Here is a 27,443-nt window from a genome sequence, read left to right on the forward strand (position 1 = left end):
CAACAGACTGGATACTTTTGTCGTCTTTTTTTTTTTTTTTTTTTTCATTGACAAGTTTCATTATTTAACGCATACTTACATACCAAAATGAAAAAATATGTATTATTTTATTACGTCATGAATAGAGTAAAATCATTCTTGTAATTTGCACTGTAAAAAGGACAAAGAAGCCATTTCAACTTGCCATTTCTTCATAATTTCTGAGCTTCAATTTCTCGTTTATTAACTTGATTCCCAAATAAGCAAGAAATTTTTTCAATTTTTTTTTTTTTTTTTTTTTTTTTTTTTTTTTTTTTTTTTTTTTTTTTGCAGTCTATATTCATCTTTATTACCTCTAAATAACTTTTAATAAATGAGTACAACTGCTAATTTGGAGGTGAGATCAGTCATAAATAACGTTGCAATTAAAAATCAGTATTCAACTTTTTTTCTTTTTCTTTTTTTTTAATTCTACTATAAAAAAAAATAGACTGTGCAAAATAGCCTGAAAATTGCAACCGTAAAGGAGATCAATGATTGTATAAAAGAATTGAACAAGTCACTTAACACACGATCAAAACTGTCAATGTCTGGTAGAAAAGAAGAAAAAATTAATAGAGTTTCCAATTTTATCACGGCTTTAATAAATAATAAGAATAGAACTGCACTTGCCAATCTTGTGTCTATTGTTAATAAGTCAGCTCCAAACAAGTAATTATTATTATTTATTTTTGTTTAAATTATATACATGTACATCTGCTTATATAATTTATCAAAAAAACGTATTAGATTTCATTGGCAACTTAATGGAGATGAAGTCATTATAAATAATGTTTTTGCAAAACCTACAGCAGAAATAAATAAAAAGTTAGCACTCTCAGAAGATCTAAGCTTTCATCCAAGTCCCTTTTTGAAACCTATAGAAAGATTAACTAGTGTTAAAATATGTCCAGGTAGATATTAAAGAAAAAGGGGAGGGAAAAAAAAAAGTCTATTTTGATCCTATTAACATATATACATGTGTAGCTTCAGTTGACGAACGCAAGTCGAAATTGTTTCAATTTGTACTTACTGACGTGAATAGACAATTATTATCTACACCTAATACAGTTGATAATCGACCACCCATTCAAATAAGATTTTACTGCTCTAAATATACAGGCAGTTATTCTAATTTATTAGTTGAATTTCCGCCAGTTTGTGAATTGAGGGTGAATGATGGTGTTATTCAAGGCAATGTAAGTAAGAATATATATGTATATAGTATTGTGTTGTACTTAGCATGACTATTAGCATTTACGTTGCTTGAAAGGAAAACCAGGCACGGTGAATCCACCTGATCTTTCAGTTATGATGAGAAAACAAGCGATAAATAATGTGGAATTAGTGTATATTAATAGTGATACTCCATATATTGCTAGTATATATATCGTAGAAAGAACACCTGTTCCTACTTTGATTGATATCATGAAAGAAAAAAGATTTGTCACTAAGGAAAAAATATTAGAAAAACGTAAGTTAGTAAAAGAATTCTATATAATAAACTTTGTTGGCTTATTTTGTGTGATTTATAGTACAACAAACACAAGAAGATGCTGAAATTATTATGGAATCAGAAACATTATCGACAAAAGACCCTGTAAGTTTATAAATAATATATTATCGTATAAATAGTACATAATACACTAAGTCTTTTTTTTTTTCTATAGCTTGCATTTTCACGCATTGTTACACCTATTCGATCTAATAAATGTCAGCATCTTCAATGCTTTGATGCATCCATTTATCTTATAATGAATGAACAGACACCTACCTGGACTTGTCCAGTTTGTTATCGACGGATAGAAAGCTGGGAAGATTTATTTGTGGATGGATATTTTACAGAAATGTTAAAGAATACACCTAAACATGTTGATAGTGTACGAGTTGAACCTAATGGTCATATTACAATCATTGATGAAGATCCAGCTTTGGCTAATGATTCAGATGATGATAATGATGAAGAAGAATCACGATTGTTAAGGAATGTCAAAAACGAAGAGAAAGAGGTGACAACTATCTTATTAGACGATGATGATGAAGAAGAAGGAGAAGAAGAAAACGTACAGCAACTGAATAATGATAATAATACAACAAATGCTAATGGTACAACTGCTGTCGAAAAGAGAATAGAAAGAGAGCAGAGTAGTAGTAATAGTAGTAGTAATGATGATCAGCATATATCATCAGTAAATCATAATACTATTACAGAAACAACACCTAAATATGGTGATAATATACCCATTTCAATATCATCATATAAACCTAATACAACAACGAATAATAGTAACAATTCAAAAGAAGGAGAACCAATACGAAAGAAGCAAAAAACAACAGAAGTTATCGATTTAACTCTTGATAGTGATGATGATATTGTGGAAGAAGTGCAGCAAAGCAACATAAGGTAAAATATTACATAAAGTAAATACAATAGTTATATAAATATGTACACACACACACACACACATATACATATATAACTACTACTCTTGTACATATAATGATACTTAACATAAAAGTGAGACTGTTTTTAATTAATAATAATTATAGCAAATCTAACAATACAAACACTGCTTTTGGTACAGAATCAGATTCCTTTGTAAATAATAATAATGAAGCACTCATATTACCGCATTTTGGGACTTTATATTATAATAGTAATAATAACAACGACAGTACCGATAATAGCGATAATAACACTAATAATACTCTTCATTGCTTACCGCAAACAAATTTTAAAGATTTTGTAACTTATAAATATTTCTAATTAAAGGATGTAAATTCATATCATATATAAATTTATTCAGATGCTCGTAAAACCTTTTGTACTTCTAATCTTCTTTCCTCTAATAATCCTTCCAGTTCTCTCTTCTTTCCTCTAACATCATCCAAAATACGATTTAAGCGACGAATGGCATCACGAGCAGCTTCAATATCTCTTTCTTGTTTACGAACTTTATCCTCAATATCATTCTGATCAGTTAATTGACGTAATTTATAGTCATAAAGTGCTTGGAATTGATCACGTAAAGGACGAGAGGCGAAGGAAGTATGACGATCACTTTCTTTAGCTTCAGCTGCCTTCTGTTCTGCTTCCTTAACCCGCTCCTTTAACTCTGCAAGCTCTCTTCTAAGCATATCCTCTTCATCATATTTATTATTAGAAGTCGTTGATCCTTTACTACTTAATGAAGTATTAGCTGCACCTAAACGATTAACATAACTATCCGCTAATTTGGCGCTGCTTGACATGGATTGATTTGTTCCTTTACGTGCACCTGTACCAGATCCAGGACGCTCCCCAAAATCAGCGGCATATTCGCCTGCAAAGGCAGCATGAAGATCAGGTGGAAGCTCTTTAGGGATACGAATACCACGCGTGCGTTGGTTAAGGATATGATAAAACATTAAGCATTGATCTTGTGTAAGAGCATTCGTATGATTCACATCAATAAGGGTCCTATTAAACAAATCAATAAAACAAAACAAAAAAAAAAAAAAGAAAGAAACTTTCTCGCTTTATAAAATATTTACCATGCGTTTGTTAAATCAGTGCGTGAAAGTCCTAAAGTATTATAAAAATCGTCCATTTGACTAACTATATATATATATAAGAGTGAGTGGTTAGGGTATTGTCATAATTATCCTTCACTATTAACCTACATTTGACTTTTCCAGTATCATTAGCGTACTTGGAATATATATTTTGATAAGATGTCATTTCATCTGGTGTCATATCCCAACTGAATTCAAGTTCTGTTTGTTGTTGTTGTTGTTGTTGACCAAAATAGCCAGTAGGTTGGGGTTGCTGATAACCTGTAGGCTGAAACTGTTGATACCCAGTAGGCTGAGGCTGTTGATAATTTGTAAGTTGAGATTGCTGATAACCCGTCGGTTGAGGCTGCTGGTAGCCAGTGGGCTGAGGTTGCTGATAGCCTTGATAACCCGTAGGTTGAGGTTGTTGATAACCACCTGTTAAATAGTGTTGAGGTTGAGAAGGAAGGAGATGTGCCTTCATTGGAGGAATTAAAGAAGGAGGAAGCGAGATGGGTATTTCTGCACCATTAATACAGTCAAAAGTTAAATGCATTGCAATACAAAACTCTTCAAAGTCAAGATTGCCATCTTTATCGATATCAGAAAGATCCCTTATTAATATATACATATAAATATATACGTCAATTAAAACATAGATAACTTTTGGTATAATATAGATAATAATTACCAAATGCGCTCTAAACGGTTAGGTGGTAAGTTTGATTTTAAAAGTACATCACGAGCAATGGCGCCTAAAGTACTGTTTAGAAATCTTTTCTCATTCTTAATGTCAATTATTTACCACTCATGTAGCCATTCACTTGTCCTCTTGCTTGAAAAATTTCGGCATATTTTTGTCTTTCAGCTGGAGTAATTGCATTCATTTCAAATAATTAAAAAAAAAAAAAAAAAAAAAAAAAAAACAAAGTGAATGTTTTAAAATAGAAAGATGGAAATTAAGTTATTTCGTATCACGGTCACGATTTCCTTTAAGAGATACCACTAAATAAATTATGTAATGATTCAAAATTAACAATTTTATAACAAAGATGCAGATAATCTCCACATTAACAAAATTTAGCTTTAAAAAAAAGAGCTGTGTTTATGTATATTTTATATTTCTTTTATTACAAAGAAATTCACACAATGGTTACAAAAAAAGAAAATCTATATTTTTCTTGTCATTACTGAAGTGAAACAAGTACTTAATGACGACGAGTAGAAGCAATGACAGCTTGAAGTTCTTCAATCTTCTTCTTAGCACGGAGGAAAGAACCGAGCTATCACAAAAAATATATTTGTATGTTAATAACTTTATAATTGATAGTTTATGAACTATCGAAATTTTACCTTGTTCTTGCAAAGCTTCTTGGCACGCTTATCCTTGGAGTTCTTGATCAATTCCATAAGACGACGTTCGTAAGGAGCGAAACCGGCAACTTCACGGATAATGCTCTTAACGAAAACGGTACGCTTGGAAGCAGCCTAACAAATACAAAAATAATAAAGTTATTAACTCTGGGACTTTATAATCTTCAACAATGGACTGGATCGATGAGGACGATTTTGACGGATCAAGAAATAACTACAAGCAGTAAAATACAATGCATGTCGAGCATAATTTAAAAAATAAAATAAAGCTAATTCAAAATTATCGCTTCAACTTTCAAGAGCAAAAAGAAATCATTTTGTAAGTGAAATGTTGATTTCAATCATTGACATTTTTTTTTTCTCCCTTATTGTTATTATATCCTTAATCCATCTTTTTCGTCCTTTTCTCCTATCCATCCATAAATACATACACCAATCTTGTTAGAAGGCTTAGGCTTGAGCTCACGACGAGTGGTGATGTGACCCTTGTTGAGACCAACAGCGATACCAGACTTGGATGCAACCATTGTATATATGATGAAAGAGGGGGGGAACAAGACTTCAGCTGTTCTTCCTTGCTATCTTTCAATCTATTCCCATCCATCCAAACTTCAGCAATGAAGAAGTGAATTGTCCGGTGATTATAGTCACGTGACTATGTAGCCGGACTATATGTGTGTGTGTGTTTTTTATAAATTCTTCATTATCATAAAAAAAAAGACCATTAAATATTATTTTTAGGCATTTATGTTATTCATTTGTTTTATTAAGCTTTATAGAATGCCTAAACCATTAATTTTCAAAATTCGAAATATTAATTGTAAAATAAAGCTTGAAAGATCTTATTTTTCTTAAGAAGATTTTTTTTAATAATAGTGAAGTAATACTTACTATAAATAACACTAACATAAATGAAGATATTTTGAATATATTTTGAAAAAAATGAAGAAAAAAAAAGCCATTATGATTTAGAGAATAAAAATTCATTTATATTTATCGTTATCTTTAATTCAAGCAACAAGTATGCAAAAGGAATAAAAGGAAAATTTTAACTATTAGTAAATGGAATAAAATTAAGAGCTCTGATGCCAAAGCTATTTCTTGTGTTGCTAACTTTATTTTAATAATGGACATACAGCATGAAATAGTTGTTCTTATAAAATTTACAAACTAAACAACAAATTGCTAAATCAACTAAACTTATAGAGTTAAGATTACAAGCGAAGCCATTTTTATAAACTCTGCATGAATAAAACAGAGTATTAAAGACTTGCATAATAAAAATTCACGTTTATAAGAAAAAGTTTAAGAAATTTGACTAATGATTGTTGTTTGCTATTTCAAAAGTTATTGATTCTTTTTGTCCCTTAACTTCTTTCTAAGGAATCATAATAATGTATGTCCTACGATATCCTTACTACATGCATAATACTATCTAATCGACCCGTATGTCAAACAAATAATTTCATTTCAGAATATTACATATCATGGTTACAAACGATGTTATATATAAAAATATCGAAATATTGATTTGTAAATATAAATAAGATAACATTAATGTTTATTATTTTTATTATTTCTTAAATACTATAGCAATAGTAGCTTATACTAATAGCAATTTTATTATCTATTTTTTTTTAAAAAAAAAAAAAAAAAAAAAGTTTAAATAGTTGCTGTGATAAAAAAGATAAGCAGGTGGATATTAAACTAAGACATTGGTTTAAATACCGATGTTTGTTTAGATACTATATAAATATTTTATTGCTACGAAATAAATTAAAAATTAAAAGTAATAAAAATATACAGATTTGAAAATAAAAGAAGGAGGATACGCGCTTACTTGATTTAGTGTATTATCAATCGTCATAGTAACAACATAGTGATAAATATATAGTTACCAGTAATAGATGAACAATTGCATTTTTATTAAACCTTAAACGCGTAAAGTTTATACAATTTCGACACTAAATTAGGAAAAGTCGAATTATATTTTTGTGGCCACGCTATCGGATTTGTCAAAAAAAAAAGTATGTTTTATCAGACATAATCGTTTTGCTTTTTTTTTTTTTAGTGCGGACCTTCTGAGTTTTTTTATTTATTTTTCTTTTTTACAATTATGAATGTACATCTCTTAATATACACGTAAAGGCTTTTCATAAAAAAAAAAAAAATGTAAAACCCAACTTTTAGCCTAAATTTTCTATAGACTTCATTTTAGGTATGGCGATAATTTTTTTTTTCTTGTTTCGGGACTGTCAATATTTAAAATTAATTGTTATGTAACTTTTTTGAAGTAAAAGTAAAATTAATTCATATTTTACCCAATTTTATTTAATATTTTCCCAGCATTTATGTGGTACAAGTGATAAAATGATAAATAGAAAAAAGAAAATCAAATATCAGCAACCCTTTTTATTTTAATAATACAACGCGCTTCCCTTTCTTTTAATTCCATCGTATGATCAATTGGAGATTGAAATAGCCATTTGATGTAAAACCCCTGTGTTAAGATAAGATGGTTTTACATGCGGAATTTTTAAAATTAATTTTTTTTTTGTTATAATTTTATTGTTGAACAATTGAAAATTCTTTTTCTTTTTTTTTTTTTTTTTTCCTTTTCTTCTTCTGCTTATCATAATCAAACAAAATGTTCACCGACAAGAAGCAAAGTCAAGCTACTGTTCAATTCCCCATGCAATGGATTGCCAACATGGATGTTGATATCGAGCCCAAGGCCACTCGTAAGACCTCCATCATCTGTACCATTGGTCCCAAGACCAACAACGTCGAAAAGCTCACTGAATTGATCGATGCTGGTATGAACATTGTTCGTATGAACTTCTCTCACGGTGACTACAGCTACCACAAGTCTGTCCTTGACAACGCTCGTGCTGCTGCTGCTGGTAAGTTATATCTAGAATTAAAACAAGAATAAACTTTGGAGTAGAGGAAGATCTTTTTTTTTTCCTTTGAAAAAAAAAATAGATAATGATAATAAGAAGAAAAATGCTAATATAATGTTTATTAAAAAATAAATAGCTCGTCCTGACAAGGTCATTGCCATCGCTCTTGATACTAAGGGTCCTGAGATCCGTACTGGTATGATGGCTAATGATGTTGAAGTCCCCATCCAAAAGGGTCATGAAATGAACATTACCACCAACGAAAAGTATGCTACTGCTTGTGACGGTGAAAACATGTATGTTGATTACAAGAACTTGCCTAAGGTTATTGAAATCGGTAAGAACATCTATGTTGATGATGGTGTCCTTACCTTCAAGGTCATTGCCAAGGGTGAAGACTATGTTCGTGTTGTTGCCCAAAACAATGGTAAGCTCTGCTCCAAGAAGGGTGTCAACCTCCCCAAGACCCCCGTCGATCTCCCTGCTCTCTCTGAAAAGGATAAGAACGATCTTAAGTTCGGTGTTGAAAATGGTGTTGACATGATCTTCGCCTCCTTCATCCGTCGTGCTCAAGATGTTAAGGATATTCGTCGTGTCCTCGGTGAAAAGGGTAAGAACATCAAGATCATCTGTAAGATCGAAAACGACCAAGGTATTCAAAACTTCGATGAAATCCTTGCCGAAACTGATGGTGTTATGATTGCTCGTGGTGATATGGGTATTGAAATTCCTTGTGAACGTGTCTTCATTGCCCAAAAGATGATGATCGCCAAGTGTAACTTGGTCGGTAAGCCTGTTGCTTGTGCCACTCAAATGCTCGAATCCATGACCTACAACCCTCGTCCCACTCGTGCTGAAGTCTCTGATGTTGCCAACGCTGTCCTCGATGGTGCTGATCTTGTCATGCTTTCTGGTGAAACCGCCAAGGGTGCTTACCCCGTTGAAGCTGTCAAGACCATGGCTGCCACTTGTGAACTTGCCGAATCTGTCATCTGCTACAACCCTCTCTTCAACCAAATCCGTGGTTTGACTCCCTTCCCCACTGACACCACCGAAACCGTTGCCTGTGCTGCTGTCACCGCTGCCGCTGAACAATCCGCTGGTGCCATCCTTGTCCTCTCCAAGTCTGGTCACTCTGCTCGTCTCGCCTCCAAGTACAGACCCTCTCAACCCATTATCCTCGTTACCCGTGAAGAACAAACTGCTCGTCAAGCTCACCTCCACCGTGGTGTCTTCCCCTTCGTCTACACTGGTGATGTTGCTGCCAAGTGGGATGAAGATGTTGAACAACGTATCAAGTGGGGTATTCAACAAGGTAAGAACGCTGGTCTCATCAAGTCTAACGAACCCGTTGTCATTGTCCAAGGCTGGAAGGGTGGTCTTGGTAACACCAACACTGTCCGTGTTTTGATTGCTCCTTAAATTTCATCTCATTGTTCATAAATTATTTTTTTTGCATTCTAAATTATTTCATATAAAATAAATAAAAAAATGTCATGTGTATAGCATCTTGTTTTTTAAAAAAAAAATTACTATTATGTGAAAACTTTCCATTTCTAGTCATCAGAAAAAAAAAAGCCATGTTTTTTTTTGTATATTGATAAATATCCTCTTGCATCGATCATTTTAAGGGTTGAAATAAGTCAAATTTTGATGAGAAGATGAACTAATATGTTTAAGAGAAAAGAAGCTTAATTTTCAATTTATCATACAATACTAATACCTTATTATCCTCATTTACATTATTAGTGAAACGGGAAACAAGACGCAACAAGCAGTACTCTTATAGAAAAAAGACATCTAATAATAACAAAGCTTTACATATTCTGTTATTATTATTATTATTATTATTATTATTATTATTATTATTATTATTATTATTATTTGTTAGCACTACTCTCTAACAAATGTGAATTCAGTAGTTAACCGTACAGCTTTAACCTTCGTTAGAATTAGACGAATAGACTACTAGTAGCATAATCAATATTACTATATCAAAATACTAATAGTCATTTAAAGACTTTATTAATCCAAGAAGCTAATCGACTATTTATTCTGAGGGAGGGGGGGGGAGCGGGTTATATGAATATATAAAATGCCATATATTCAAATCAAAATTTAACGGATAATAATTAATACACGACTTTAAACTTGAATTATAACTATCATTCTTTATTTATCCTACAACGCTTTCAAAATAATATATTATTTCTCATGTTGACCTATTGTATAATAATAATTACAAAAGGCTATGAAGAGACTGTGTCAAATTTAAAGAAACACAAGTGAAATTGAAAGGTTTTTTATGCAAGTATTAGAATGGATCACATAATACAAAAAAAAAAAAAAAAAAAAAAAAAAAAAAAAAAAAAAGCCCAGTAATAATAGCGAAATGTCTTTTGTGAACATATCATATTTAATATTAATAATGCTTACTAAAAAAAATATATATTTATTTAATGTTTAATCAAATAAATTTACTAAAGCTAAAAGTGATTTATTATTTTTAATATAAGATCGATATAGAAGAACAAGATTATTAGATACATTGAATCCTAATGTGTACATATTAGCTGTAGTCATTGTATTCTAGCTGGCATTCTTTTTGATAGATTATTATTAACATTTAAAGAAACAAAAATACGATCGGAAACTTTTTTATTTTTATTTTTAGAAAACATATTTTTTTTCGAAATCAAACTTTGTTAAATAGTAGATGTATTTCTTTAATGCTGCAAGTAATTATGAACTCAATATTTTATAACTTGAATGAATTATCCAAAATACTAGAATTTATATATGTATTTCCTTTATTTTGTTTCAACGCAATAAATCCATCTATCTTTCAGTTGTTATTAAAAGTCAGTTTATAAGTATGAATTGAAGTATACGAATATAACATTCCTCTTTGTCTTTAATAACCTTAAAAAAAAAGGACCGTATATAGTAGAAGAGTAATTGGCGAATGATTCTTCTATACATTGTCAAGATGAATATTACCTGACATATATATCATGAAATTAGAAATACTAAAATCAGAGTCTAATCAACTCTGTGCATGATTATCATTAAATAGCTAGATTATTTGTATACCTTGATTTGATTATATTATATATACATGACTCAGGGCTCTCTTTAGTTTTAATATCTTCATATACAACAACTGTTCATATCACTGATAAGTGATTTTAAGAATTGAGTTCTCTATCATTCAAATTTTGATACAAAAAAATAGTTATGCTAGCTTACTTGACTTTTTTTTTAAAAGATATGCTATTCATTGTAATTTTACTTTATTATAATAGAGTATTTTTCTGTGAACAAGAGGCAATCTAAAGTTAGCCCTTGTTTTTTTTTAGGGCATCACACTGTCATTACTAAAAAAAAAAAAAAAAAAAAAAAAAAAAAAAAAAAAAAAAAAAAAAAAGAAAAGAAAAAAAAGTCGGACCTGCATTATTATTCCTTTTCTTTTTTTTCATTTTATTTTTTTCCCTTTTCTTTTTCTCCTTTTCCTTTTCTTACTTATTGTTTATTACAAGTAGTAGTAGAGATATAGAATGGGTATAAAGACAAGTAGAGAACACTCTACTCGTCATAATTTTCAGAGAAAAAAATCAGATATATTTATAAAAAAAGTCAAAGAGATTGACGATAAAATATCAAACATGAGTTCAATCGACACACATGTTTCACATTCTTCTCGTCAGTCCTCATTCGTTAAGCTTGTAAAACATCAAGTCGTCCTTTCTAATCATGCACCCCCTATATCCTCTCTTTCAGCTGTTATATCTGCTCCTATACGTAGATTATCATGGAAAAAGAGCTTTACTGCAATATTAACTCGAACATCGAACGATGATGACAATAGCAGCTCTTCTACTTCTTATTTCGAAGATAATGATGACATTGATGACGATAACAACGACGACGACGACGACGATGATGATGATGATATATCACCTCGAACTTCAATAGGTTCTAATGAAGATTATTCAATCCTAAGAGTCACTGGATATATTCATAAAAGGAAAAAAAAGCCTTCATTTTCTTCATTACCAAAAGATATTGAATTTGCATATAATATAAACTCTTCACAGATTTCTTCAATTACATCAAACGAAGAATTCTCTTCTTCGAATAATCAACATCCTCGAAGACTATTTCATGCTTATAATAATGGAGATGAAAGAGAATACGATAGGTAATATATATGAATATATATAAATAGACATGTATTATCCCAAATAGGATGCTAAACATAATATTTTAATAATTAGACAATTAAGACAAGTAATATTTTCTTGAATTTACAAAGAATATACATATATAAATATACCCATATTAAACTCATATTTTATGATAGCATTATGTATTGAAACATGTATTACAGGGGAATGTTCACGTACCAATAGCAACTGATAAGCCTATTACTATATTGGATTCGGCTTGTGGAGCAGGATTTTGGACTTTAGATATGGCTCAAAGTTTTCCAAATGCAAAAGTCATCGGATTAGATGCTGCTTTCTCTTCAACAACAGCAGCCATTAATAATAATAACAAACAAATAAAAAGATACACTACAAACACAGCTACTACTACTACTACTACTACTATTACTGCTACTATGTGTGCCCCGAATATTGTATATAAATACGGTGATCCTACTACCCATTTATCACTACCAGATAATTATTTAGATATCATTTTTCAACGTGATACATTATCTAGTATACCGCATGAATGCTGGCCGTTCCTTCTCAATGAATTAATGAGAGTTGCAAAACCTGGAGGTTCTATTGAACTAGTTGAATACGGTAATCATTCATTCTCTCTTATATATATATATAATTATTAAATAATATACATATCTATTTAGATTTTCATATAAAGAATCCTGGACCTATTTTAACATTAATTAATGAATGGTATAAACTCGTTTCTACTTCAGTGGGAATTAATTCTAAAAAAACAATAATGCATTTAAAAAGTATGCTAGTTTCGGCTGGGTTTCAAAATATTGAACAAAAGATTATCTCTATTCCAATTGGTGAATGGCCAACAGAAGAAGGTTTGTATTTATTATTATTTTCCCAAATATATACTTGTATATGAATTATTCTCTATACATAGATGAAAAAGAAAAGGGATTCCTTTATAAGCATGTTATTAAAGCCCTGTTTAAATCAATGAAGCCTTGGTGGATATCAGAGTTAGCTATATCAGAAGAAGAATATGATAAAGTGATACATGCTGCTATGGATGAATTTGACAAACAACGTTGTTCTATTGATTGGGTTATCTATACGGCACAGAAGCCAAAAGAAAAAAGGCACAAGAAGTGACATTTTTTTTTCTCTCCCTCCTCAGATATATAACAGTTTCATATTTTACACATTTTCGCAGGATCGAATTTATATGTAATTATAGCTTATCAAAAGTGTATCATTAGAATAATACCCTATATATAACTTACATACACATATTTATCTGTATATATATATATGTATATACAGATATGAATAAATATATATGCTACATTCTATCTTCAATGCATACACAATACAAGTAATTATAATTTAATACTACACTATTTTTAAGAAATAAGAAGGTGTAGAAGGATTATCTCTGTAAAAGGACAGGAGGCATAAATACATTCACTTTTTCATCCCAAGCACAAGTAGCTACTTGCCCTTCAATATAAAGATTGAAATCAAGACCGAGAACAAACTCTGTATGTGCATCATGTACATGGATCAAATTCTGTCCTGCCGGTGCAGCTGTGTCCCAGAATCGAACACTCATATCATAAGCTGTACTACCTAAAACATTAGGTCTATGCGGAGACCATTTAACACGACGTACCGCATATTCATGTCCAGGAAGACAGACTACTTCTCTATCAGGACGACGCAAATCCCATACCTTGATTGTCTTATCAACAGAACCTGTTGCTAGCATATGATCTTGATACTTGTTCCAATCAACTGAAAGTATTTCATTATTGTGGGCTCGAAGAGTTTGAATAGACCGAGGACTATTTGTATCCCAAATCTTGACTGTTTGATCTCCAGATGCTGAGGCAAGCTTTGTAGGATGATAAGGAGACCATGCTGTACTATAAACACAATGTGTATGTTCTGTATATGTTTGCAATGATCTTGGTGCTTGTGGATTCCACTAGTTAAGTCTATTTTAAACATCCTACTACTATTATAGGTTTTATCTTATATAAAAGAAAAAAAGCTGGACTTACAATTTTAACTGTGTGATCCCATGAACTGCTTGAAAATACATCCTTTGTAATTAAATTCCAATCTACCGAGAATACTTCTCTTTGATGTTCATGCCAGTTTTGAATTGGATAATCCTAAATATTTATCATTATTTTCCCTATATTATCTAAATTATTACGTAATGAACCTACTGCAAGTGTTGTATCCCACATTTTAATAGTTCCATCACCACTTGATGCAATAAGTTGATTTTCGTTAAGTTCACTCCAAGCGACGTCATATAATCCATCTTGTGTGTCATAACTGGTTAAAAAAAAAAGAAAAAGAAATCATTTCCTTAAACGCCCTCTATTTTATTTTATTTTATTTTTTTTCGTTTTCAAAACATTCCAACTTACGCTCTTTCGATCATCATCCCTTCACCTGCAATACCCATAATAAATAGTCTACCATTACCAACTAAACCAAAGTTGGATGCAGTTGCAACTGCAAGCTTTTGTTCAAAGAATGGGCTCCATTTCGTCTATATAATGTCCAATTTTTTTTTTAAAAAAAAAAAAAGAAAGAAAGGAAGAAAAAACTTTAGTTTTATTTTTAAGAAAACTTTATACATGTGTTTATAAAAGTTACCGAATAACCATTAAATGCTTCTGTGCGGAATTGAATAAACATGTCTAAATAGTATTGTTGAATTAAGAAAAGTGTTTTCTCAAAGATACCTATTATTTTAAGCTGACTACTTTTTTTTAATTTACGCTGACAAAAGTGAATATGCACACACCCCGCCCTTTATTCTTATTTGTCACTTGCCACCATAGTTGTAGATATATATGTTACACAAGACAGAATAGAAGAATCATTTACTCGATAGAAAAAAAAAAAACACGCACACACACAATTTACTATTATTATTATTTTGTAAATTAAAATAAAAAGATGGCAACAACCAACATTCCTGTAGAACAACCGGATAATTATATTCGTGGTGTTTCATTTGATACAATGACAGATCAAGATCAACCTGACTTTTCATTTACATTGAGAGGAAAGACTCAAGGTTATCAACGTACAAGACGAAGCCGAACTTTTATGGTGGCTACTGATTTAGAAAACTATAGTGATTATGCTTTAGATTGGGCTATTGAAGTGTGTTTCTACATATAATAATCATAATAATAATAATCATAATAACTTAATAGTGTCTTTTTATATATATATATATATAAATATGTAATTAGAATGTCATGGATCATGGAGATGAAATTATTGTTTTGAGAGTGCTTACTATAGATATGAGTGGTACATGGACTGAAAAAAATATATATATATATATATTTGATTTATAACTTACGTCTCTCTTTATAGATAATCGACCTAATGTAAAAGCTATGCTTAGACATGAAGAATTACAATCAAAAGAAATAGCAAATACAGTTATGAAAAGAATTATGGCGGCAGGTAATGAAGATATGAAGGTATGGATACACATACATAGAGATAGATACTATACTAAAAATAACTCATATCGCTCCACTCTTTTTTTTTTTTTTATTTATTTATTTTAGATTAGTGCTGTTATTGAATTCGTTATTGGTAAAGTTCAAGAGACAATTCAGAATATGGTAAGGAAAGAAGAAGAAGAAAGAAAGAAAGAAAGAAAGAAAAAAAAAGCTCAATGACTGTAAATGACTAGATTTCAATATATCAACCTTCTATGCTTATTGTGGGTACTAGAGGCATGTCTGAATTAAAAGGTATGTTTATCAATAGTATATCCAGGTATTGTTTGCAACATTCTCCTGTACCTGTCGTTATTGTTCAACCTGAAGAGAGAGTAAAGAAACAACATCAAAAGAAGACGACCAAGAATCGACTTAGTGGTATGTTTCGTAGTATTAGTAACCATTCAGGTTCTTCTGATTCTTCTTCGACTGAGAGTAGCAGTAGTTCATCAGATGATGACGATGAAGTATCAAAGCTTCAGAAAAAGGTACATAACAAGCTATCTGTATTCGAAAAGATGGGTCGTCGTTCAAGATCACTTTCTCCTGCTAAACCGTCATCTACTACGAAAACTATGACTACTACTACTAGTGGTACATCTTCTATTCCTAGTAGAAGATAACATTTTTATTTGTTATTTGCTAGAAAGCATCGTATAATATTTATTATAAAAATATTTATAAATATATATATATAAAAAGGGAATTAGAATATGAAATAAATGATCATATATATATGTATATACATGTGTATATAAATCTAGGGGTATTATCTAGGAAAGACGCTCAACTTCATTGATTTGAAATGTCTTTTTAAAAGTATGATAGCTATTACAAGTTTGGCTTTGATTAAGGGTTTCAAAATTCTTTTTGTTTAAATCTACCGTAGTAGTAGTAGTAGCAGCAGTAGTAGTCTCTATAGAGAAATGATCTGATCGAGAATGATCATGATGATGATGATGATATGCTTCCCCTACGATGCCCCTTTTACCAGGTCCATGGAACCATTCACGAGCCTTGAAATAGTAGTAAAGAACAGATGCACCTATCACACCTACAAAGACAACAATAGCATAATTCATGTTATCAGGTGTAACAGGATATTCCGTAGGACAAACAAATAAAATGGAGGTCAACAAGATCCAACACAAACTAATTACATTAATCACGTCTGAGAAGGGGCCTAGATGAAAGGGACCTGGAATAAAGGATTTTCGGGCGACTGTCAATCTAAGAGCGATTGGAATAAAATAAGCCATAGAGGAAGCAATGGTATTGACGGAGACGATGGCATTAAAGGCAGTTTCATTGATAATATAGAGTAGACCGACGAGGATAGCAAAGATAATATTAAACCAGACTGCATAGATAGGTGTCATCGTCTTGGGGTTAATTCTTGAAAGATACTTGGAAAAGGGTACAGCTCCATCTCTAGCAAAGGCATAGACCATTCTTGAACTACCTAACGTTAAAGCAGAGCCGGAGAAAAACATGGCCCCCATGATGATGGTCGTAAAGACAACTGTCCATCGGTATCCAACACCATCTAAAAAGATCTTGGTCATAGTGGGACTAATGGTGGTATCGATAATTTGTGATTGATAGTCCTGTACACAAAAATTAACAGACAATAAAAAAATGAATCCTACAACAGCTGCAGCTCCAATAGCATAAAGTATACCACGAGGCGCACTACGTCCTGCATCACGAGTTTCGTCCGACATATGAGCAGCACTATCAAAACCAGAAAGTGTATATTGAGATTGTAAAAGACCAATTAAAAAAGCATAGACCCCTGAGGAGAAACCAGTCTCATTATGAAAGTAGGTAAACTAATTATTATTATCATGTGTCATTATGAAGTTTTTTTTTATATATACTATATGACATATATAACATTACCACCCATTTTCCACTTGCTTTGTTGGGAGTTAAAACGAGTCCAACGATAACAATGATAAGAGTGCCAATAAGATGCCAATAAAGAGAAGTCTGATTAAAGAATCCATTATATTTAACACTGACTGAATTGATAATACCATGAACTATAGCAATAACAATAAAAATACTATATTGCCAATAGATACTTGGATCATTATTTGAATCACTGATATGAATGATAGACGCAATAAATTGTGAAAGACCAAGATCAGCAGAAGTTATAGCAACTATATACAAATTATGATGATAATAGTAATAAAAAAAAAGAATAACTCGTCAATCTTTTATCTTTCCTAATGTTATTATTGACAAATAAATAAAGTATTCGAAATAAATCAAAATAATAATAATAAAAAAAAACCTACCAGTCTATATCAAAAAAAAAAAGTTTAGAATACAATTATATATTATATACGATGAAGCCTTTCCTTTTTTCCTTTTTCCCTTTTTTCCTTTTTCCCTTTTTTCCTTTTATTTTTTACTTACTAATCCTAGCCAATTGCACCAACCAGTTAACCAACACATTAGAGGAACCCATTCAGAAGGAGCAAGCTTAGAAACCCAAATATAAAGACCACCTGTAATAGGATAAGCAGAACAAATTTCTGCTAAAGAAAGACCAACAATAAAGGTAAAGACAGATACAAGGATCCAGCCCCAAATAACAGCAATTGATCCAGCAGCAAGCATAGCATCACCCCATAACTAATTTTTTTTAAAGAACCCCGTTAATAAAGCTTCTCTTAAGAGAAAGAAGAAGGGGAAAAAAAAAGGAGAAGGGGAGAGAGGGGGGGAGAGAAAGGGGAGAGGGTTTAAGAAGTAGAGCTTACAGGCGTGAGACCAGAAAGAATTGAGCAACAACCAAATGCAATTGCAAAGTTAGAGATAGTAGACATAGTTTTATTCATTTCCTAGATATATACATATAAATTTAATGGAAAACAAAATACTGTGCTTTTTTTTTTCCTTCTTTACTTGTTTATAGCCCATTGATTCTAAAAGCTCTGTCTCATTTTGATATTGAGCTTTATTTACACCGGTTTCATTGGCTGTGTTGATACTTGGGTTATGGCCCATACCACTCATTTAACTATTAAATTTGAGACTGACAGAATTTTCGTTTAAAAGAAAAAAAGAAAAGAAAAAGAAAGCAATAAAGTAAGGATATACACACAATTTAACCTTCTTTGGTAATGATGAAAGAAGATATAAATCCTTAGTTGTTAATGATTTAAAGAATATATATTTATATATTTATACGTAAAAAGAGAGAGGGAAAAAAAAAAAAGGGAAAATAAGAAATATGATTGTTCATTTTTAACAAAAAAGATCTTCATTTTTTTTTTCTTAAAAAAGATGATTGCCTTCTTGTCATTTGTTCTCATGACTCCGCATTATAAAAAAAAAAATTAGATTAAAAGGACGATGTTCACACAATATATACAAAAAGAGTATTTCTTCCCTTGTGACGGTAGTAAGTAGCAACCTATAACAATGCTACTCCTACACACACACACACACACACAAATAAATATATTTCTTAGTTTTAAATTAATCAATTATTGATACGTGCTTCCTCTTTATCATAGTATCTACTATTTTAGTAGACAATAAAAGTGCTTAATTAGAATATGTATTACAATAACATCATCTATACATACTACATATATACATATTGAGCAGGAAAAAAAAGAATAATACTAATAAAAAAAGGTATTTTTATTTATTTATTTAAATATAAGCTTTTTTTTTTAGGGCAATTATACACAAGTCTATCTTCTATCAATAGTTAATAATTGACTCGTAAAAAAAAAGGGGGGGGGAAAGTTGCTGTTATTTTTTATGTGAAGTTTCTTCTTTTTCAGTCAATACATCTTTCCACACATTTTCGGCTTCTTCTTTTTTAACATCTTTAAAGACAGCATTATAAACGTCCTTATAGGTATCGCAAGGAATACCTGTTAATCCTTCTTTAATGTATTCAGGTAATTCATCCCAATCAGCTTGGTTATCTTTGGGGAAAAGAATCGTAGTCACCTTGGATCGTTTGGCTGCGATTGTTTTTTCTTTTAATCCACCAATTTTCAATACTTTACCTGTTACTGTTAATTCACCTGTCATGGCAATATTGCTACTAACTGGTTTATTAAGAGCTAATGAAATTAATGCAGTTGCCATAGTCACGCCAGCAGAGGGACCTATCACAAAAGAAACAGCATAAATAAAAGAAAAAAAAACAGGACTTTTTTTTTCTTTTTCTTTTTTTCACTTACCATCCTTTGGCACTGCACCAGCTGGGCAATGTAAATGAACTTTAGCTTTATCAAAGAATTTATTCTTAGGAAATTCAGTTGCTAATAATGATTTGGCATAGGTATAGGCAATACTAGTAGATTCCTTCATTACATCACCTAATTGACCTGTCTTTGAAAGATGAGGAGTCGATTTAGGATTAAGAGAAGATTCAAGTACAGATTCAATATAAAGAGAGCAACCGCCTAATTTATATATAAATAAGCCAAATAAATAAATAAATAAATAAAAATCATTATTACAATTTAGAATGAATAAACACTTACCCATACTAGTCCAAGCTAAACCCATAACAACACCAGGTGGTGTTTGTTCATAAAGACGTTCAGATTGATAGACTTGAGGACCAACATATTCTTTCAAATTTTCACTTGTAATATCTACATGCACATCCTTGGGTACAACTAAAGGATTTATCACTTGCTCACTTGTCATCGTTTCCTTTGTCATCTCTTCATTCTCTTTCTTTTCTTCTTTTTCTATCACTTTGTCCTCTCCAAGTTCTTGTACAACCTTAAAGGCAGCCTTTCTAAACACTTTATCAATATGTTTTTTCAAATTACGAACACCACTTTCACGACAATAGTTCTTGATTAAAGAATCGATGGCCTCTTGCGTTAAATGAACATTGACGTTTTCAAGACCTGCAGCTACCTTGGCAGCGGGGGCTAGATATTTCTCAGCAATAGCCGCTTTCTCCTCTGCGATATAACCAGAGAGTTGAATGACCTCCATACGGTCTAATAAGGGACCAGGAATGGTATCCAAGACATTAGCAGTACAAACAAAGAGTACCTTGGATAAATCAACAGGGACATCCATATAATGATCCAAGAAACTACTGTTTTGTTCAGGATCTAATAATTCCAAGAGAGCAGATGAGGGATCCCCTTGGTGTCCTCTTCCAAGTTTGTCAATTTCATCAATCAAGATCAATGGGTTCTCTGTTTGCACCTTTTTAAGGGCTTGAATCACTTTACCGGGCATGGCACCCACATAGGTACGTCGATGACCTTTAATCTCTGCTACATCAGTTAATCCACCTACTGAGAATCTAAAGAATTCACGATCAAGGGCACGTGCGATACTCTTACCGATCGACGTTTTACCTACACCTGGAGGACCAGCCAAACAAAGAATCTTGCCTTCTACTGTTCCTCTTAATTTACCAACGGCAATAAACTCTAAAATTCGATCCTTTACATCCTTCAAGCCATAATGATCTTCATCCAATACCTGAGTGGCATGAAGGATATTATAATTTTCTCGTGAACGTCGACCCCATGGAATTTGAGTGATCCAATCAAGGTAATTCCGTGTTACATTAAACTCAGATGCAGCAGGCTCTAGATGAGCTAATTTATTAATTTCTTCTTCAAATACTTTCTTGACAGTAGCGGGCATGGCAAGTTGATTTGCTTTTTCCTTAAAGCCTTCTACCAACTTGTCTTTACCATCACTTTCTAAACCAAGTTCCTTTTTGATCCCCTTTAATTGTTCCATTAAATAATAATCACGTTGACGTTTAGCTATCTTACTCTCAACATCTTTAGAAATTTTATTTTGAAGTTGAGCATTCATAAGTTCCTTCTTGAGGACAACGAGTGATTTTTGCAATCTTTCTTCTACTGGTAACGTTTCAAGTACCTCTTGTAATTCGAGTGCCTCACCAGCAGAGACAGCAGCAGCAAAATCAGCCAACTTGGAAGGTTCATCAAAGACGTTACCAGCCGATTGAGACATGGAAAAGCTTGCAATTTGATCTCTAAACAAAGGATTTAATGAGGCTATTTCCTTAAAGACAGATACAATTTCAGATGTGACAGCACGAATGTAGGGACTCTTTTTAGAATATTCGGGTTCGACAAAATTCTCAACATTAACAAGGGATACATCATAATGATCAGTCAAAAATGAAGTAGCATATTGTGAATTATTTTGATGCCCTTCATCTGACGATGCATATTCATCTAGTTTCGATTCTAAAACGCATGCCAAAGAGTTAGATGATGATGATAGAAAAAAAAAAAAAGATTTGTTTTTTATGTTTTTTTTTTTTTTTTTTTTTTTTTTTTTTTTTTTTTTTACTTTTTCTTAGATACAATCATGCTATGATTGATCTTACCTACCTAAATTATTATGTTGTTTATCTTCATGCTCTCCCAATACTTCTTCTGTAGTGATTACCTCCTTAACAGCCGCCACACTAGGGTCACTTTTTTGATGAGCGGGTAATAATTCATTAATTTTAATTCGTCTATGAGGATACAAGACAGCCGTCAGGCCTGAATCTTCTTTTCCCGCCGATGCGGGGAAAACACTTGTAATCTGAGCAAAGACACCAACCTTATGAACCTGGTCTAGTGTCGTGATCGTATCCACATCCAATGCCTCATCTTTTAATAGAAATGCGCCAACATAAGGTTGACCTCGTTTCATTAATTCCTTGATAGCAGCTGTCACTGTAGGCTCCTTGATCACGACCGCCTTATAAAATCCAGGGAATAAAGGACGACCCGCGATAGGTAATGCTAAAACCTGAGGATATACCTCGGGTACAGTAGGTTTTTGAAGTTGATTATCTACTACATCCCAAGAATGATTCTTTGAAGACTTTCCATCACCGTTATTATTATTATTACTACTACTTCCGCCACCATTTGCTGAATTAGAAGAATGACCTCCATTGTTAGCAGGAGGGGGTGTTTGATCTGAAGGGTTATTTTTAGGATCGCGATCTTTCAACTCAAATGCTGAAACAGAAGAAGCTTCACGTTTCAAAACGGCTGCATGTCGAATAGGTGATAATCCAATACAAAATGAATTGGCATTATCTCCAAGAAGAGCTCTTTTTACGTTTTGTCCACCCCAAATAGAAATAGGGTGTTGACTGCGACATGTCGAAAAATGACGTAAATTTAAAGGTTTCGTTGTCACAGGTGATTGTAACTGTGACCAAATAGCTTGATTGACTTTTGATCGAGGGATTGTTTTTGATACATGAATTAGAAACGAATGACTCATGGAACTAAAAGAAAAAAAAAAAGGAAAAAAAAAAAGATAGACTTGTTCTTGATACAAAAAAAAGAAAAGAAAAGAAAATGTGGATAAGCAATAATAATTCACTTTCAGCCCAGCTGTTGACGAAGACGAGGTAGAAATTACTACATCACTTGCTGATTGGTTCGGTTCTTTAATAAGGCATGCTTCAATCCCCTTCAAAATGTGGAGGAGATGAAATAATAATACGTGAGAATATAATGGGGGAGGTTATATAAATAAACTATGAGGATAAAAATGACTATTAAAAAGGGAAAAAGAAATAACCGTGATAAAAAGCCTTTTTCTTCCTTAAATGACTACCAAATTAAACTTTATTACTCAACAATTTCTCTTTTTAATGTGTGAAATGGCAGAATAACTTGTCTTTGAATAACAAAAAAAAAAAAAAGGTTTATTATTTTATAAATAAGTGTTGAACGGTATAAAAAGAAGAAAAAAAAATAAAGTGTAACGTATATAAAAAAAAACAAATTATATAAAAAATATTAAAGTTATTACAAATAACTATAATTTTATGTGTTGAACATATACAAAAAGGTTTATCCAAAGGGTTAAACCTTAAAAAGTAAAAAATATAAGGGGAAGGAAATAAATGTACATAAAAAATCATTCCTGTTGAGAAAGAAGAATGGAACGTAAAATAGCACAACGGCGTTCAAGCATGTCTAAAAATCCATGCATTTGTTGCGTATTCATACGACTGAGCAATGATTTAAAACGACTGTCATCAATTTCGGTCCATTCCTTAGGTTGTTGCGCAACAGGTGGAAACAAAGCTACTTTCTTGTTTACTTGCTTATTTACATCTTCTTCTTCTTCTTCACGACTACGCTTCTTGTTATTTGAAGTGGCTACATCAATAGGTAAGGCTGTTTGTTTACTTTGTTCTAACTTGATAGTAATATCACAAGCAGGACAAACGAATTCACCTTGATCGTTCTTTTGAGCGTTCAATTGATGGCAACGATTGCATTCTTGTTGATTAAGGATAGAAAGTAAATGAGTAGCCATCAAGTCACTGTTAGTAGTAGTAGCAGTAGCAGCAGAAGCAGAAGCAGAAGCAACAACAGTAGTAGCAGCATTTACAATAGAGTTAGGACTCGTAGCATTAACAGTTGCTTGATGCTTATTGGATTGTTGTTGCTTTTGACGAACATGAAGAGGACGATGAGTACCATATTGCTTGTAATAAAGACCACAAGCATTACAAAGAGAGTGAGCTCTATCAGGAGTACGTCGCCAAAGTGGAGTCTTGGTAACATGGCAATTGTAACACTCTAATTGTCGAGGAGGTCGATATGCTTTCGACTTATGCTGAGGTAACTTTTGATGGACAGAAGAAGGAGTAATAGGCGGTGTTGTTATAACATCCATAGTAGAAGAAATTGTATTCTTCTTTTCTTCATCAAACTTTACAAATTGATCTAAATTCTCTAGAGTATTATTATTACTATTACTATTCTGGTCATAAATGGCAGCAAGTGACTGAAGAAGAGAAATAGGAATATTTTGCAAGACAGTTGGGTCAATCACAGAGAAGTTAGAATGGATCGTCTCTGGACTGTCAAGAGAATCAGTAGATGAAGCAGGAGAAGGAAAAGTTGTATCGATGACAGACGATGGTGAAAACTGTTGCTGACAATGATTATCTTGAAGGAAGCTAGCAAGTAAATGATCCTTTCCAAAAATACTGGGAGAATCAGATAAAAGCAAATAATCGTCAGATTCAGTCATAATTAAATTCAAATTGTTCAGTGTGCGTGTAAATAAAAAAGTGGTAAAAAAAATATAAAATAAAAACGTTACAAAGAGTAAACGTTTATATAAAAACAAAAAAATCGATTTTTTAGTTTTTAAAAGAAAAAGGAGGAGGTTTGTAAAGAAGAAGCGACTAACTAAACTTCAATTACTACAATAAAAAATTCGATTCTGGTTTTTTTAAGAAAAAAAAAGAAAAAGGAAAAAGAATTTAAAACAAAAAAAATAAATAAAACATAATCAATTTATACCAGTAAAGTGGTTGCATCAGCAGCAGTAGTAGTTATAGTTGAAAGTAATACAGATATTTTCCAGCTCCGATTTGTTTTAGAATTTGATTTATATCATGAGTCATAATTTTCTTAGGGGAATGATTTATGGTTGAAGTAAATGATTGGAAGCGAGTTTTAATTCCTTAGGCTTGTATGCGTATACATGAAAAAAAGCGGCCGTGATCATTAGGTACAAATCTTATCTTAACCATCCAATCATAACAGTAATGTTAATCAATCAAAATAAGTTTCATTAACTATCTTTATAAACTGTACTTTACCCCCCCAAAAAAAAATAAATAAATAAATAAATATAAACCCAATTATAGACAATAAGAGTTTAAAGAAATATAAACTTTTGATCTACAACTTTAAAAGCAAGAAATAACTATAGTTTATTAATAAATAACGCGAAAAAAATAGATATTTTGTGTAGCAGCAGTCACCTATTAAATCTACTGGTTTTTGTATAAATATTTAGACATACTTTTTTTTTTCTACCGAGATGAATAAAACTTGGCTGGACAGATATTAGTAAAATATCAAGATTATTTTAAACTCATTTATTATGATCATGCTCAGTATAGTGCAATGAACGTCGCTGCTAAAGATAGCATGGCTGACAATGAGTTGGAAGAAACAGAAGACAACCTTGTCAACTTGATACTTGAAAAGGGAAGACTTTTAGCTAGTTCAAATAAAGTACGACTGTTACTCTCACGTTCAAATTACTGGCTTCATTCACAGTTTATAGGTGGAGGGTTGCCTTGTACCTGAAGCTGCAAAGAAGGCAAATATTCCTCGTATCACAGCCTATAGAACGAGGAATGAATTTAACGAAAGTGGTGGTAAAGAACTTCCTGGATTAAAAAAAAACCAAAAAAAAAAAAAAAAAAAAAAACGGGAAAAGGAACTAATACAGATCATATTCTTATCTTCTTTTGAAAAAGATGTTGGATGTAATGGTTATAAAGAAGGAATGAAAAAGATATTATGTTGTGATGGACAACATAAGGATCCATGACAATAGTCGAGTACCTGTTTGCATTGAAGTAAGAGGTCATAAACCTTGGTTTTTTGCCCCCCTTCACTCACCATTACTCAATCCAATTAAAGAGTTTGAGTCTAAAGTAAAACAGTATATCAAAAGACATCCTTTAGACTCTCATAATACCTTGACCTCTTGAATAATGGCTGCTTGTCAGACAGTCTCTTGCAAAGACTGTATTAGGTGGATAAGACACGCAAAATACTTCTGGGATCGATGTTTGAACGAAAGAAACATTGTCTTTAATAAATATATAAACTATTTTTTAATCATCTCATACTTTTTATTTTCTGGGAGATCGATTCCAGCAGCTTTCCATTCTGTTATTATTTTGTAATGAAGGCCAATGGTTCTTATGGAATCTCTACTCATTGTGCATATACTTGAATTTTTCAAGGACAGCCTGATTCTCTTTCACGTACTTTTACAGTCCCACTTTCAAATATACAATGTTCTGGAAACATTGTACAAAGCTCTTCTCATTTCATATTAACTGTCATTCATGGATTTTTATCAACCAAATCAATAAAGGAAATACATATGTTCCTATGTAATATTGATATTGTTTGCCTTAGGAAACCTAATATTCTTCTCAGATGACCTTTTTGCATAAGCAACAGGTATGACAGCTCCATTGCTTTTATTCCATTGCTTAAATATTTCATATGCAGTAGACCAAGGAATAAAACAGGCTCTTATGTACTTAGCAACAGAACTACCCTGTTCCTGCATAAGATGAATGAATTGCTTGATATTTACAGAACCATGATATTTGCAGGAAAATTTCTGCTGGTATCATTATATTATGTTTAATCATAAATTATATTTCCTCTGCCTCAACTTCGTCTTTAGGCACAAGGACAACATCGTCCTTTACTTCCATGTTTCGAGGCACATTTTACTCATCAGCTAATAACAGTAATTTGCCATAAGTAATTTGCAGGATTCTTATCAAGATCTATTGCATCAACAATTCCCTCAACTTGGAGTCCATCCATTACTATTTCATCTGCCACTTTATAATGTTCCTCCATGTTAATGTCAAAAAAGAAAGTTAACATCTTTGAAATAATTTTTTTTACAGATGTTTGAAAATAAATTCTTATTTGTTTACACAATTATTAAGAAATGATAACATGTCTTTTATTCTTCAAAACTTTCCAATATGTGGTAATAGCGGTTATTAAGAAGAAATGAAGTTATGTAATAAGACAAGTTAAGAAATGGGACTTTATTAAACTCTTTTTATTAGAAATAAGGAAGAAGAAAAGTATGTTTATAGAAAACGGGGTTACAAATTAATGTAATATATAACTCGACTGAGTATTAAATTAAATATTACGTCATATTAATTCGTCATCAAGTTTTTAACTGATCAGGCTTTGCAAAAAAACAAATTTTTTTTATTTTTTTTATTTTACCTCTTCATCTACAATACACTTTTAGGAAAGTATCAACATTATTATTTGCATCTATTGTAAGAC

At 31.7% G+C, this 27,443-nt stretch overlaps 11 protein-coding genes across 11 annotated transcripts; 5 read left to right on the forward strand and 6 right to left on the reverse strand.

Annotated features, from left to right (window-relative positions):
• Positions 1-352: 352 nt before the first annotated feature.
• BX663DRAFT_489171 (PINIT domain-containing protein) lies at positions 353-2,426 on the forward strand (the record flags this gene model as incomplete). Its single annotated transcript, XM_051524871.1, has 7 exons — positions 353-376; positions 470-690; positions 769-932; positions 1,006-1,217; positions 1,273-1,492; positions 1,554-1,618; positions 1,689-2,426. The coding sequence occupies 7 exons, from the start codon at positions 353-355 to the stop codon at positions 2,424-2,426; spliced, it is 1,644 nt and encodes a 547-aa protein (XP_051379491.1).
• A 391-nt stretch (positions 2,427-2,817) lies between these two features.
• Positions 2,818-4,439, reverse strand: BX663DRAFT_441240 (cytoskeletal-regulatory complex EF hand-domain-containing protein; the record flags this gene model as incomplete). Its single annotated transcript, XM_051523445.1, has 5 exons — positions 2,818-3,478; positions 3,553-3,616; positions 3,682-4,166; positions 4,244-4,307; positions 4,358-4,439. The coding sequence occupies 5 exons, from the start codon at positions 4,437-4,439 to the stop codon at positions 2,818-2,820; spliced, it is 1,356 nt and encodes a 451-aa protein (XP_051379492.1).
• A 321-nt stretch (positions 4,440-4,760) lies between these two features.
• BX663DRAFT_521129 (50S ribosomal protein L36e) lies at positions 4,761-5,757 on the reverse strand (the record flags this gene model as incomplete). The annotated part of the gene is made up of 3 exons (XM_051529204.1): positions 5,358-5,757; positions 4,906-5,040; positions 4,761-4,835 (listed from the first exon to the last, which is right to left on the reverse strand). The coding sequence occupies exons 1-3, from the start codon at positions 5,451-5,453 to the stop codon at positions 4,761-4,763; spliced, it is 306 nt and encodes a 101-aa protein (XP_051379493.1). The 5' UTR covers positions 5,454-5,757.
• A 1,771-nt stretch (positions 5,758-7,528) lies between these two features.
• Positions 7,529-9,358, forward strand: BX663DRAFT_521131 (pyruvate kinase). The gene is made up of 2 exons (XM_051529205.1): positions 7,529-7,829; positions 7,966-9,358. Exons 1-2 carry the CDS (start codon positions 7,574-7,576, stop codon positions 9,249-9,251), a joined length of 1,542 nt encoding a protein of 513 aa, XP_051379494.1. The 5' UTR covers positions 7,529-7,573; the 3' UTR covers positions 9,252-9,358.
• A 2,136-nt stretch (positions 9,359-11,494) lies between these two features.
• On the forward strand, positions 11,495-13,171 carry BX663DRAFT_554916 (S-adenosyl-L-methionine-dependent methyltransferase; the record flags this gene model as incomplete). The annotated part of the gene is made up of 5 exons (XM_051531571.1): positions 11,495-12,030; positions 12,107-12,119; positions 12,193-12,643; positions 12,706-12,897; positions 12,960-13,171. The coding sequence occupies 5 exons, from the start codon at positions 11,495-11,497 to the stop codon at positions 13,169-13,171; spliced, it is 1,404 nt and encodes a 467-aa protein (XP_051379495.1).
• A 23-nt stretch (positions 13,172-13,194) lies between these two features.
• Positions 13,195-14,775, reverse strand: BX663DRAFT_208807 (WD40-repeat-containing domain protein). The gene is made up of 5 exons (XM_051521766.1): positions 14,693-14,775; positions 14,461-14,585; positions 14,254-14,365; positions 14,083-14,196; positions 13,195-14,006 (listed from the first exon to the last, which is right to left on the reverse strand). The coding sequence occupies exons 1-5, from the start codon at positions 14,732-14,734 to the stop codon at positions 13,449-13,451; spliced, it is 951 nt and encodes a 316-aa protein (XP_051379496.1). The 5' UTR covers positions 14,735-14,775; the 3' UTR covers positions 13,195-13,448.
• Positions 14,776-14,998: 223 nt separating this feature from the next.
• Positions 14,999-16,187, forward strand: BX663DRAFT_554918 (uncharacterized protein; the record flags this gene model as incomplete). Its single annotated transcript, XM_051531572.1, has 5 exons — positions 14,999-15,208; positions 15,301-15,361; positions 15,428-15,537; positions 15,628-15,684; positions 15,756-16,187. 5 exons carry the CDS (start codon positions 14,999-15,001, stop codon positions 16,185-16,187), a joined length of 870 nt encoding a protein of 289 aa, XP_051379497.1.
• Positions 16,188-16,337: 150 nt separating this feature from the next.
• Positions 16,338-18,582, reverse strand: BX663DRAFT_441117 (amino acid permease-domain-containing protein; the record flags this gene model as incomplete). The annotated part of the gene is made up of 4 exons (XM_051523438.1): positions 16,338-17,396; positions 17,467-17,732; positions 17,988-18,210; positions 18,481-18,582. 4 exons carry the CDS (start codon positions 18,580-18,582, stop codon positions 16,338-16,340), a joined length of 1,650 nt encoding a protein of 549 aa, XP_051379498.1.
• A 676-nt stretch (positions 18,583-19,258) lies between these two features.
• On the reverse strand, positions 19,259-22,873 carry BX663DRAFT_521152 (ATP-dependent protease La). Its single transcript, XM_051529206.1, has 4 exons — positions 21,948-22,873; positions 20,085-21,800; positions 19,779-20,003; positions 19,259-19,703 (listed from the first exon to the last, which is right to left on the reverse strand). The coding sequence occupies exons 1-4, from the start codon at positions 22,840-22,842 to the stop codon at positions 19,339-19,341; spliced, it is 3,201 nt and encodes a 1,066-aa protein (XP_051379499.1). The 5' UTR covers positions 22,843-22,873; the 3' UTR covers positions 19,259-19,338.
• A 294-nt stretch (positions 22,874-23,167) lies between these two features.
• BX663DRAFT_521153 (uncharacterized protein) lies at positions 23,168-24,846 on the reverse strand. Its single transcript, XM_051529207.1, has one exon. The coding sequence runs from the start codon at positions 24,613-24,615 to the stop codon at positions 23,488-23,490; it is 1,128 nt and encodes a 375-aa protein (XP_051379500.1). The 5' UTR covers positions 24,616-24,846; the 3' UTR covers positions 23,168-23,487.
• Positions 24,847-25,423: 577 nt separating this feature from the next.
• On the forward strand, positions 25,424-25,811 carry BX663DRAFT_521154 (uncharacterized protein). The gene has a single exon (XM_051529208.1). The coding sequence runs from the start codon at positions 25,503-25,505 to the stop codon at positions 25,686-25,688; it is 186 nt and encodes a 61-aa protein (XP_051379501.1). The 5' UTR covers positions 25,424-25,502; the 3' UTR covers positions 25,689-25,811.
• The last annotated feature ends 1,632 nt before the right edge of the window (positions 25,812-27,443 follow it).

Source organism: Cokeromyces recurvatus, assembly GCF_025118155.1.
Source record: "Cokeromyces recurvatus strain NRRL 2243 chromosome Unknown BX663scaffold_30, whole genome shotgun sequence".
NCBI classification, from domain to species: domain Eukaryota; kingdom Fungi; phylum Mucoromycota; class Mucoromycetes; order Mucorales; family Mucoraceae; genus Cokeromyces; species Cokeromyces recurvatus.